Source organism: Simochromis diagramma, unplaced genomic scaffold (genome assembly GCF_900408965.1).
Source record: "Simochromis diagramma unplaced genomic scaffold, fSimDia1.1 OVJJ01000216.1, whole genome shotgun sequence".
Taxonomy (NCBI): domain Eukaryota; kingdom Metazoa; phylum Chordata; class Actinopteri; order Cichliformes; family Cichlidae; genus Simochromis; species Simochromis diagramma.
In genome coordinates, this window is record NW_024386883.1 from 10,681,454 (window position 1) to 10,694,691 (window position 13,238).

At 38.8% G+C, this 13,238-nt stretch overlaps 1 protein-coding gene across 1 annotated transcript in view; it reads left to right on the forward strand.

The window, feature by feature from the left end:
- Positions 1–13,238, forward strand: part of pdlim4 (PDZ and LIM domain 4) — a 45,835-nt gene that overhangs the window by 22,842 nt on the left and 9,755 nt on the right. The window contains exons 4-5 of the mRNA XM_040032233.1: positions 10,290–10,555; positions 12,473–12,630. Coding sequence (XP_039888167.1) covers positions 10,290–10,555; positions 12,473–12,630 — 424 coding nt within the window. The remainder of the gene's footprint in view (positions 1–10,289; positions 10,556–12,472; positions 12,631–13,238) is intronic.

Here is a 13,238-nt window from a genome sequence, read left to right on the forward strand (position 1 = left end):
ATAAGGCAACTCAGAAGGTTTTATATGTATGGTGTTAGTCAGACCCTCCCTGACATCACGTTGGAGCGCACCCTCCTACTCAAAGTGTCATAGCTTTTAATCCAAACCATTATATTCAACTGAAGCAAGTAGTTTTAATGCCTTAATCTAACCAAATAAAAACTCAATACTGAATCAAAGCACTCCCATGCAGGATACAAAAGTTCAAAAAGAAAACTCCCACATGGAAAAATGATGCTGCAATGCTTGATACTGCAAAGGAAAGAAGTCATCCAGCTGAATCAGAGCAAGTCATACTGGCTTCAGAAAAAGTTGGCTGATGTTTGAAAGCACAGCCTAATATGGTAAATGGTAAATGGACTGGTTCTTATATAGCGCTTTTCTACTCATCTGAGCACTCAAAGCGCTTTACACAACTTGTGCATTCACCCATTCACACCCATTCGCACAAGCGCATCTTTCTAAGTGCTTCATAGCTAACATTCACGCACATTCATACTCCGATGGATGCATCTGAGAGCAATTTGGGGTTAGTATCTTGCCCAAGGATATTTGGCATGTAGACTAGGGGAAGCCAGGAATCGAACCACCAACCTTCCGATCAGTGGATGACCTGCTCTACCACCTGAGGCTTTAAGATATCTTAGAAAAGCATTAGGTCCATATTGTCCTTGTGTCTACATTCTGTTATTTTGTATATCCGAAAAACTAACCAGAGATTGTGGCTTGTTGTACATTTAAATTCATAACAGATCAAATTTCATGTTTTCAGCACCACAGGTAGAACTCTATGGCAACCTTTTAACAGTGTGGCTATTAGCTCAGGTCTTGCTATGATTAAAATAAGAAAATACGAAGTTGGAGTGAGAGGAACCAACAGCTACAGGAATTTCTACAAACACAGACATGTATGACAGGAGGGCTTTGCGTGAGGGTAATATGAGAGCGGCAAATCTGTCTTCCTCATGCTTTTTCTCTCTGTTTATCTCTTCTCTCCATCTCTCTTTACATCTTTTCCAGTCCTTCTTTTCTTCCTTACTGAAGTCTAAAAATGTTCTCTGGCATCTCATTTTATGAAGTAAACGCGGACAGCTGGAAACCTCCAAGTGAGGGCCACGTTATTGTCACGCTCAGGTGGAACCTTCTGTGCTTTACAAGAGGAAACATCCACTCCCTAGAGTCACATAAAGAACTCACTCTTTCTTTGTTTCCTTCTTTCTGTATTCTGATTCAGTTTGCCCACGTGACATTGCTGATTGTTCATCAGATACTTTAGAAACAGTGTATATACCACGCTTTCTGTCCTGACAGATCCAGCTTGTGTGACGTGATGCTTGAGCTAGTGTGGACAGCAAGCTGAAAGTCACTGTTTCTGATTGTGTTGCTTAAGGCTTGAAGCAGTGAATCCATCATTCAAAACCTACCTTACAGCATGACACTTAACTTGCAGCATATTTTATGCTGAAGCAGTATGTTTTGGGGTGAGAAATGAAACCAAAGAAGAACATTTAGACTCACATATTGTAATAAAAAAAAAAAGAAAAATCGCCACATACCTCAGTTAACTAAGAATGTTTCAAAAGAAGGGCTATAACTTTAACCCAGTTAAGTTCACCAAATCCAGTGATGGCATCCTTCAGGCCTTTTGAAATTGAACATTTTCCTTTTTATTCATGAACTCCTTGACCAACTGGCTTTGTTGGAAATTCCAGTCCCACCAGTGGGAATTTTCTGCTGAGCAGGAAGTGACACATGGAAGGAATGAAGTGTTTCCTTTCACCTTGGGAACACGGGAGATTGTCATAAAAGTCGGTGTGCAAATGATGTATTTTTGGATATGCGCTAAGCAAGCATATGACTTAATACTGTTGTATGATGGGACTGTTTTGGGAATTTTGGAGGGTTTCTTTTACTAGTTTCAGTGGGACAAGGGAGTGTTTTCAGGGAGTGCTCATGTCTTTGCAAGAGTGTCTACAAACTACCGGATACCATACACAACTTCCTGAAATAGAAATGATTGTGATAAAGAGTGGAGAGAAAGATAAAGCAGTGATGAGGTAACTGTCATAACAGAAGAAATAACACGAGTAACTATGACAACCAGTTTTTACCCAAGCTTTTACTGTACAGTTCTGTGAAGGTTAGTGAACTATAATCAGATATTTGGCACAACTTCCAAATTTCATGCAAAAACAAAAGGATTAATATAATAATCTGGATACAAATCAAGCTCCATACATGGAAAAAGTAATAAAAAATATCTTTTTAATTCATCTTCAAGGTGCCAGAAGAATCTCAGTCCTCCATGTCAAGGTAGTCTTAAGTGCTTTACAATATTTCACTTCTCATCCAAGAGGCTTCTTCAATTCTAAAAGCTAACTAAGTGCCAGATATTTTATACCCTATACCCTCACTATCAAAAGCCTAACAGCACTTTAGCCAAGATGTCTTATAGCATCTTTTTTTTCTTGTCAGAAACCCATAAATCTCTAATTAACATTATTTCCTGCCCCAGATCTTGATAGCCCAGAACCACTTTGATTATTTCTTCTTCATGTACAAAAGTACTCGGGTACAGGGCACCAATTTAGCTCACTGTTTGAGCAGGCACCCATATGCCCTGTGGCTAAAATTGAGCACTTAGGTTTGAGTCCAGCCTCCTGTCTAGTCTTCACTCCTGAACTATTAAATAAAGACAAAAAAACCCCACTATAAATCTAAAATAAATATTGCGACACATTGCAGCCAGAGGAGGTGCTCGACCATGGAAACCTGTACCATGAAGCTCCTGGAGCATGGCATTGGTGCTGATGTTAATGCCAGAGGAGATTTTGAACCCTGCAGTTAATGAGTCAGCGGAGAGTTGGCGACTTTTATGCACCATCTGTCTCAGCACTTGGCGACCACGCTCTGTAACTTTATGTGGGCTGCCATTTCGTGGCTGAGTTGCTGTGGTTGCTAAATGCTTCCACTTTGCAATGGTACCATTTACAGCTGATCGTGAAATATCTAGGAGAGAAGAAATTTCACAAACTGGTTGCAATGATGGCATCCGCTTAAAATCAGCGACCTCTTAAGAACGACCCATATTTCACATGTGTTTGTACAGGCAGACTGCATAGCTGGAGACTTTATTTTGTCCACCTGTGGCAATTGGACTAAAAACACCTGAATTCAGAGTAAACAGTCCATCCAATATCCAATGTATCTTCAGTAGTGCAGGTATTTATTGTCTGGCTCAAGCCCAGCTTTACTTTTAATCCAACTGAACTGAAGACAATTTGATTTGATGGCAAGTAAGATAATTAATGAAGCCAAATTTGATGTAAAAGCAATATAATAACAGCTTTGCATACAAAAATTCAATCACCTTTTCCAAAAGAAAAAATGCCTCTTGTAAATGGTTATCTAACCTTACGTCTGAATTTTAGCACTTGATTGTCAGTTTTACTGTTGGAATGGTTTAGTGGAGGAGTAATGCAATACCATGGGTTACTGACATTTTGGGTTTTCAAAATTCCATGCCTTAAATTACACAGTGGCAGCTTCAAGTAGGTGGGAATGGCTCGCACTCAATGTTCGTCTAACAGTATTATTTGGCAGGGCAGTATGTAAATGCCATTCATGGCAACTGGCCTATTATTATAGCGATAGCTATTGTGGCTGAGTGCTGTGGCCCTGTGGAAAGAATGAGGCTCCACAATGCGGAAGCTGAGAGGTCTGGATCACACGTCACTCGAGCTTCCAGTCTCAGCCCAGGAGCTGGCAGCTGAAATTGAAGTCTCCAAGTTAACATTAACAGTGGCTGACAGAGACCTTGCATGACTAATTCCTTCTTGGTTTGGATCTGATTTTACTCTTAAAACAAAAGTATATGAATATTTTTTTTTTCCTAATGAATGGCACAAGGCTACTGTTCTCCAATTAAGAAGCATTAAGAACAATTTGCCTTTTTAAAAACCCAAATATAGTTTAAATGTTAAACTCTTCACATTTGTACTCGGGTAAAACAGATGGTGAGCTACTAGATTGATATATTTTGTTAACACAAAGTAGATTGGCATTTACCGCATAAACATTCTGATTGTGTTTTAACAACATGGAGTTATTACTTGATTTCAGCTATTCTCATGAGTTACCAAAGCATGTTGAATGGGTCAGGTTTTACTTGATCCCCTGTCGGGAAAACTCAGATCAGCAGACCAGTAAAGCATTAAGAGAAAGTCATTTTAGCAGCTCCACAGGCATTTTAGATGTCAGACCTGTGACCCCACCTATTTGGTTGTTTATGTTCACTAATCAACCAGTCATCCCCAGAAATGTCAAATCAGTCTCCAGGTTTTCTTAATGGAGCCTTTCCTGCCCCGCTTGGCTGCCATCATATTGAGGGAGTGAAGTCGTTAAGCCCTCTTTGCTTATGGTCCAGAGAGACTGCAGGAGTCTGGGCTCATTCATATTTGGAAAATTGAAACTGTATCAACTTTGTCAGGGAATAGAGCAACATACCTGTGTGTTTATTTTTATTTTTTTTTAAATTTTCTGCTGCTTTTTCAAGGCCTCAAACTGATATCAGGATAAGTATGTAGCTTTTATATTGAGGTCATTTGATGAACTTTGATCTGTAATTAGTTAGCCATGAAAAGTACTAAACTCCAAATGGCAACCAAAACGAGCAAAACAATCAACAGTGATAAACCTGTTGGTCCTTTTTTTTTTTTTTTTTTTTTTTTTTTTTTTTAATTAATTTGATCATGTGATCATATGAAGTCCAAAAATAATATCTTTTAAAATAACATCAACTGTTTTAATGATTTAAAAAAAAAAAAAAAAAAAAAAAAAAAAAAGAAAACAAAAAACAAACCAAGTATATCTTCTGTAAAGCATTTTGTTGTATGGAACAAGTCTCTTACAGCTTACTGCCTTCACAGCTGCCTGCGCGTTACGCAACAAAGTTAGTTTCCTTACTTAAATCATTTGACTTTCTCTACGAGATAATCTTATTCCAAACCAAATAGTAATGTTCCCCTAAATGCTCACATTTGAAATAAGCTGATATTTCTGTGTTGCATTACAATGCTAAAGATAGCTACTTCATAACAAATTTAATTTCAACCCAGTGTGCACTGCACAGAAGTTAACGTGGACATGACATTATCTCAATAGTTTAATTTAATAGCACAAAATTGGTAAAAAAATAAATAAATAAATCACATTTTTGTGATTAGAGCCTTACATTCCACCATCTTTTAAAATCTTTCTCCCACTCACCTCCTGCTCCCTGATACCTCCTCTTGGGCTTGCCTTCCTCCCCTCCCAGTGAGGCACCCACAACCAGGACAAGGGAGCCATTAAAGGGCTGGTTTGTGTCTGACTAGTGGTGCAGAGCGCCATGTGAAAAGCTTAATTTTAAATGTCCAGGGGGATTAAACCTTGCAGGAGGGAAGCAGTACGCGTGTGTGTGTGTGTGTGTGTGTGTGTGTGTGTGTGTGTGTGTGTGTGTGTGTGTGTGTGTGTGTATTATCAGGAATTTGAGCATGTGTGACTGGCCTCGGCCCTCAGTTAAAGACATATGATTTCAATTAAGGCCCACAACCTTTTTCTCTTCCTCGACCCATCCCCCTCTCGTGTGTCTACCACTTTCTAGCTAATATATAGTTGGGACAGGAGGTAAAACCTCTATCCTCTCCCATTCAGTTTCTTATTAATCACAGTAACTTTTAATAGCAGTAACAAATAGCAGAACCCAGCAGTGTTCCATCTTTATGCTTTCTTTACTTTTTTGGCACATATGCTCTTACATGGCCAGCCTTCCTGAAGCATTAGCCATGCTTGGTTACCACTGAAAAACAGGTCAGTAAAATCAGATGGGACCCTAAATTTATGAGCATACAGCGATAGATGATATTGGTTCTTACAAATAGTTACTGCTATTGGTTCCTTATCTGCATTCTGTGTTCCTGTGATTTCTCTTCCTCTTAGGCAAGAGGAATGTAGTCAAGCCTTAGGAGAAAGTGTGGCTACTCTCAAGAGAGAAAGATTTCATTCAGTAAATGTATGTTGTTGAGGTCTAAAGATGAAGAAGAAAGTTGCTCATATTAATTTTAAAGTGTTATGACTATATTTGAAAAGCAAGAATGGAGAATGAGCAGAACTGGGGTGATTAGGCATTCAGAAGATTAATGCAGCTATCACTTTAAGGCAAAATCTCCATTAAACCTCTAGTACACCTTTGAAATAGAAGAATAAATCGCTGTAATGGGGAAGTTGGCTTAAATCTGATATTTGTAATAAAAATAAAATCAAGGCACTATACTTTTAGAGCAACATGAAAGCACTAAAAGGTTCTGAATGTTACCAAACTGGCATTTTTATAAGGCAAGTACCAGATGTGCAGCCTTATAAATCTACCATCCATCCAAAGGAAATATCTGTGGAACAGACGTGCACAACCAGAGAGGAAAGAGTGTTATGAGGAGAACAAAAAAAAGACAAAAGGAATGGCTGGAGTATGTGGTTCAGTTCCCTTTGAAACAAAAGGAAGCAGACCATATCATACAGGGTGTTAGGGTGAAAATGGGTAAATCTGTACTTGCTTCTGACAAGAAAGAAATCTAACTAAACAAGACTTTTTAAGAACTTTGGCATTGGTTTTACTCATTTCTTTTCACCGCGGAAATGTTATGACCCATGTGGGACTGGTTTTAAGTTTCTGATCCCCCTTTTCACTGAGATAGTATTCTCTTGGAAATTATACAGCTTAGCTTGATACTGAGCTGGACAAAACCAGCTCATTTTAAATCCACACATTTGCATGATGTGAAGAGTTTCGGGCATCTGTTAAGATGTCTCCTGGGCACCTCCCTTTGGAGTTTTTCTGGGCACACCCAACTGGGAGGAGACCCCAGGGTAGAGTCACAACCTGCATGAGAGATTATATATCTCATCTGTCCTATTTATTAATGTTTGGAATGGATTATACACACCTTCTGGCCTATTACTAGGTGTGCTGTGCTTAATTTGAAGATAATTATAGGGGTGGCGATGACTGACACTGGGTCTTTAATGGGCTGATACCATTTGAAGAAGGTGATTCTTTTAATCTCCAGTATTGTTATTTTGTGTCAAAATGCAGTGCACGAAGCACACACCATGCAACTCGACTGCTGATAATTTCTGATAATTAAAAGATATTTGCTAACTCCATATTCACATTTTTTTCGGGACATTAGATCTGTCGACTTTGACTCAGTTGGCTTTATCAGAATTTGCAGTCGTACTTCCCAAAACCTGTTACGTTCTCAGATGTGAAAAAGCAGTTGAGTATTTCTTGTCCTTAGGCCAGAGGTTGTTTTGTGCTGCACAGATTACTTATCTGTGACAAGATTGATATCTGAAGTCAGTTAAAAATATATATATATATCATTCTGATAGAAAAGATAACGTTATACATTAACTTGTGGTTACCTGTCCCCCGCATCTCACTTGTACACATTAGTGTCATAACTGTAATGCCTTTACTGTCATTCTACTGCAGGGGCATGTAACGTAATACACTCTCAGGGATTTTCCTTTACGTGTTTTGTTTGGGTTTTTTTTTTGTTTTTTTTTTAATTTCCTGAATCACCTACATGAATGAGCTTGCTTGTTGAAAGTTATTGTTCTGATTTTTATCTACAGATTTAGCCTCTGAATAAATATGAGAAATGAATAATGAGTGCTAAAAAGAGACATGTAGCAACAGTGACTTCTGAAGAACTTCACCTTTGTAGCGCTTGGTATGTTCTTAAGGAACAGTAAGTTCTCGAAGGGTTGAAATAAAAAGAAAGCCGGCAGTAAATCATTGCATTGGAAATTAAAAGGAAAACCTGTCAAAGTGGAAGGAAGGAAGGGATTCGAGCAGCCGTGTGATACTGTAAACCATTAAACAATATTTACAGTCATCGAAACCAGTGTTATGACTATATTTTTAGCTGACCTCTCTCTTGCCATACTGTAAATAGAACTGAGTGTAAGTACTGCAAATAGTAATTTTTTTTCCAAGGGAGTCTTCATTTTTGTCAGAAATACAGAACCTTTGGAGAAAGTGTATTACTGTAGCCCCGCACCACCATTCCTTTTGGATGATGATGGGGCTTTCAGCACTGTACATTTCTGATTGGTTGAGTGTCAACAAGGGTTTATCTATATCATGGTCATTCCTCAGATGACCTCGTAAAAATGGTTTGCTCACCATAAGTTTAGCCTTTTTTGTGTTTTGAAATCCCTTTGCTTTCAGTTGACTGTTTACCAGCAGCCACATTATTTAAGTAATAAATTATGGTAAAGAGCACAAGTGTAGGACTCTTCTCCATGCTTACTTGCACTGTCGCCTGTCTGTTGACAGTCATCTCTACCTACTGGATTGGACTGGTCTACGGTTAGGGTTAGGGTTTGAGCACTTGATGTGGAGTTGATGTGGAGTTTGCCTCCTCTTCGCAGTTTTTTTAGACCACTGTGGATAGACAGACAACCAACGATCTGAAGGAACCTTTTAGTTTGAGCTAAGGCGAATGAGGGTAACTTTGATAAAATTCCCATGAAGTCCCCCATCTGTACAAACAGGGCTAAAGATAACGACTGGAATCTGGTTTGGCTATTCCACTCAGTGGTAAGAATCAGGCTTCGGCTTGTCTCGTTTGCTTGAAGAGAGAGCCGCAGAGAACTGGGTGTTTCTGACATCCTGACCAAAGAGGGTTTGGCTCTTGGTTTCTAAGAGTGCTGAATCTCCTGTCTGCTTGTCTCAACTTTACCATGAATGGCTATCTGCTAGCACTTTGCCCAGAGAGTTACTGTGAGAGTTATATTTGTCTTTATTGTCCATGGTTGTTGGGGGAGTCAGATGAGATGTTTTAAATTTCTTGAAAGTCATCAGTCTTGACTGCAGGAGGGAATGGCGAAGTGTTTTTCCAAGACCAGGATGTGGGGTTGTTGGTGTCGAAGAGGCGCTATGAAGTAGTAATTAAAGTGTGTGTGTGCGTGTGTGTGCGTGTGTGTGGTCCAGGCGAGGGCAGAGAACAGGATGACATCCAGCAGGACCCTTCTGTTGAAATGACAGGTGTCCTGTCTGCAGAGGCGGTGAACCTCCACCACCTGTGGCTAAGGCCCTTTAAACTAGGCCAGACATAGCCACACATACACTTGCACACATGCACGCACTCAAACTCCTTCTAGTGTCTCACAGTCAACAACAATCTGACTGTCTCCCTTACTGGTGCATTGCTTAACTTGTAAACAAGTCAGTTTATTCTTAGCTGAAATGTGTATAGTCTAAATTCATGCGTATGCGTGGGCCTCGTCTTTAGTAATTCAAGCTTGCTATTTAGCTCTCATATTCAAAGCACTAAAACACCATGAGAAGTGGTGACATCATTGCAAATGTTGAAATAAAACCTTATCTGTAACGTTCACTGTCTGATATGGATGAGCCAAGCTGGCAGTGGGTGTTATCACTGAAGCGTGCTGATAAACACAGAGTGTCTCACTGTTGTCAGTGTTGTGTTGGTGCAAATTCATGATAAGGGCGTTGACCCAGCCATAAACACACTTACTGCGCATACAGTGGTGTAATTGTAGATTGTAATTGTCTCTGCATCTGCCCTGCATTAGTCCGGCACATTCTTCCAAACACGTTGAACACAGAAATTATATGGCAAGAGTCTAGAAAGTCTGCTGCAGCATGTCAGAAAGATAATAATTTAATCTTCTGCAGTATCTCAGCTCTGTCATCAACCATGAAGGCTTCAGCTCACAGAAGTAGCCAAAAAGCAGTACTTAAAATACACAAGTTAATCTGTTTTGACAGAAACATCTGCAGGAAATCTAATGCAAGCTCCTTCTTAATAAGCCTTGGTATTAAACAGGGAACAACACAAATGAAGTGGAAAAAGTTTTTCATTTAAACCTCATTGCTGCAAAGCCTCATTCGCAAACAACTGTTCATTTTCTCTCTGACGACTTGTGGTTTTCTAGTCAGGACACCACCGGGTTTGTTTTCTCTTTCATGTTCTCTTTTTATTCTCATTTCCTGAACCAGAACATAATGTTGTATGAGCTATAATAGCTCATTATCCTTTTTTCCTTCCTTATTACATTAGCAATTCTCCCTTAATGTAGGAAACTTACCAAAGAATCAAAGTTTCTCTGTAACTGCATACATTTTCAACCATAAAATTGTCATGTTTTCCTGTGATGCTGGCATCTGCTCTTCCTGTTTGGTAAACGTGTCTCCTCTTTTCTTTCCTTGGTTTTAGAATTTTCGTCCGATCACTAGCGGATATGCCAGTTACACCCGTAAACCTTCATATACCGCTGAACCCCAGTCACCTCAGGTTCCTCAGCCCGCTAACCTGAATAACGGACACTCCAGACCCAACAACGGACACAGCTATGGGTATGGCAATGGAACCGGGCACTCTCAGTACAACAACCCTGCAGGACTATATGCTCACAATGGAAGCAATGGGGACAGATCACTGCCGAGCAAGATGGGAGGTCTCAGCATCAGTGCCACACACAGGTGAGACAGCAATACCGTTTGCTTTCCAGGACTGTAAATCATAAGCATCCAGCCACACCTTACTTGCACTTTTGACAGGTTAATCTACAGTTACTGTAGCGCTTGTTATTTTCAAATATTTACCCTCCTCTTTAAAAGAAATGCAGAAGCAACACCAGTTTTTATTCTGAATGTTCTAAAATCCAATAAGTATAAGTAAATAAGTAATAAAAAATCTTCAAATATAGTTTAAAGTCTATTATTATAATACAACAACATTTTCTTTTACTTATCTTGTGCACTTATCCCAAGTTTCTGGTTACTTCGCTAGCTAGAAATCCAATTTGTTGTTGTGTTTACCTTAACAAAAAAAAAAAAGAAATCAATGAACCACGTGTATGTAATAGCTGTTTATATCAGATTTCAAAATATCCCCCTCATGAGTTTTCATGGACCTTTTTACACACATTATATCTGTGGGAAAATCACACAAGGAAATAGCTTTACCTTTCCCTCCACTGCTTCTAAAAACAATCATCCTATCTATTATTAAAGCCTCACCAGTTTCCTCGCAGGTCCCTGTGCAGACACTTAACACAGAGACACAGAAACAAACACACTCTGGATGTCTTTTGATACAACTGCACAGATAGCCTTGTGGACTGTAAAAGGCATTTGCTGTCTTGTTATCCCCTCAAGTGGGCAATAAATGTGCATGTTCAGTCTCCCAGTGAAGATGCTTTTGAGCACTCCTAGACACAGCCCCCACATACGCACACAAAGTTGCACTCAAGTGTTTTAACACTATCTTTGTTGCCTGCTGTCAGTCAGTTTCTCTTACACACATATTACACAATTCTGTCTGCTCTCGCTTTCTCTCAATCACTCTCACTTTCATGACAGCTCAGGCTTTTTCTCTCAGACACACAGTCAGACTCCTGAAAGGGCATCTGGAGACAGACTTGTATTTAAGTGTGTCTGGACTTGCACACATCTGTCAGCAGTCCTAGTCATCTTCCAGAAGTTAGAATGTTTAAACTTTTCCAAATGAAGGGAAGCACTGGGAATAATTTGATAGATGACATAAGGAACAGAAGTATAATACAAAGCTGTTTTGATTAAGACTTCATGCGTTGAGACAGAAATACAAAAAAATGATGCACCGATGCGCTCTATATATGCAGTTTTAATTAGAAAAGAAAAATACTGTAGTTCTTCCTTACTCTTTCTCCTTACCTCATATGGCTGCAGCCATCTGAAACTTTTATTCCTCCCTTGGTCCCAAAACACATTTTGACATCACAAAAATATGAAGTGGCTATATTTGACATCTGCTTAAAAACAAATATAGTATTCCCAGGATTCACAACTTTATCCTTTAGGGAATACTTATTGTTTTGTTTTTGTTTTTTTTATCCTGGTATTTAGAAGATGGAATCTCCATATCTGTAAAGTTAAGCCAAAGCAGTAGTGGCCTGGGGAAAATCAAGAAAAATGCTACTTCTCACTTCATTTGTCACCTCAATAAACAGCAATCAGTTATTTCAGCTCGTTTTTTTATATTTTTTTATTGTACATTCTCTTCTGATGTTGCATTCCAAAAAAAAAAAATTATTAGGGTATAATTTCATTATTGGATAACTTATAAATAAATTATAAGTGTGTAGTATCCTTGTTTTTTTTTTTGTTTTTTTTTCATCCGATTCCTTACCTCACTCATTATGTTTGGTTTCAAAGAGAAATCATGCTAATACGCCAAGCAGAGGGCTTCTAAACAAAAGCCAACAAAACAGTAGGTGACGTCATGGTGGCGATGTCCTATTTTTATGTATAGTCTACAGTCTTGATGGATCACTAAAATAAATTTATGTTTCATGTCTTGTCACGGTTGAATTTAAAATGGGTTATACTGAATATCGGTTTCACTGAATCTTTCAGCCCAGAGCCTCCCATACAGTCTCCTGTGAGCCGTAACGGATTTGACACGGAGTCAGACGTCTACAAGATGCTGCAGGACTATGAGGAACCTGTCTCAGAACCCAAACAGTCCGGCTCCTTCAAATACCTCCAGGGAATCCTGGAGGCTGAGGATGGAGGTATGGATTCATGTGTTTGTATATTTGTGTGTCTGCTTATCATGTGTGCAAAAATTAGGCAGAAAAAAGCATGTGAGAGTTCACTCACTGAACCTTTTAAACTTTATTTGGAGAGATCACCCATTGCTGCTAAAGATTCTTGTTGACATTATTGCACCAATTAACTTTATTGTGAAAGTAAAGTCATTTTATCTTGCTGATTAACCATTTTGCCCACTAAATTTCCAAAAATAGCCCAAGCAATTCAGTTAGACTTGTTGTTCAACACTTCAAAGCAAAAAACTATACATATATATATTGCTTTTAAAAGCCTGAAAACGAGTAGATAATTTTATGTTAGAGAAGAAATTAAGCTTTAAAACTGCCAGTTTTAAATTTGTTTTAAGTTATAAGTTTGTGTATATTTTCTCTATTTATGACAAGCTGTCATGCAAGAAACCAAACAAACAACACTATATTTATACTTTACAGCAATGATAATATCAGCTGTTAGAATAATTGTCGGTGCCACATACCAAACAGGTATAATGCACAAAGTATCTGCACATCTGCACAAGTATAAATGTAAACGGTGGAAATTTCTGAGTAACTATATCCTCTAATGCAGA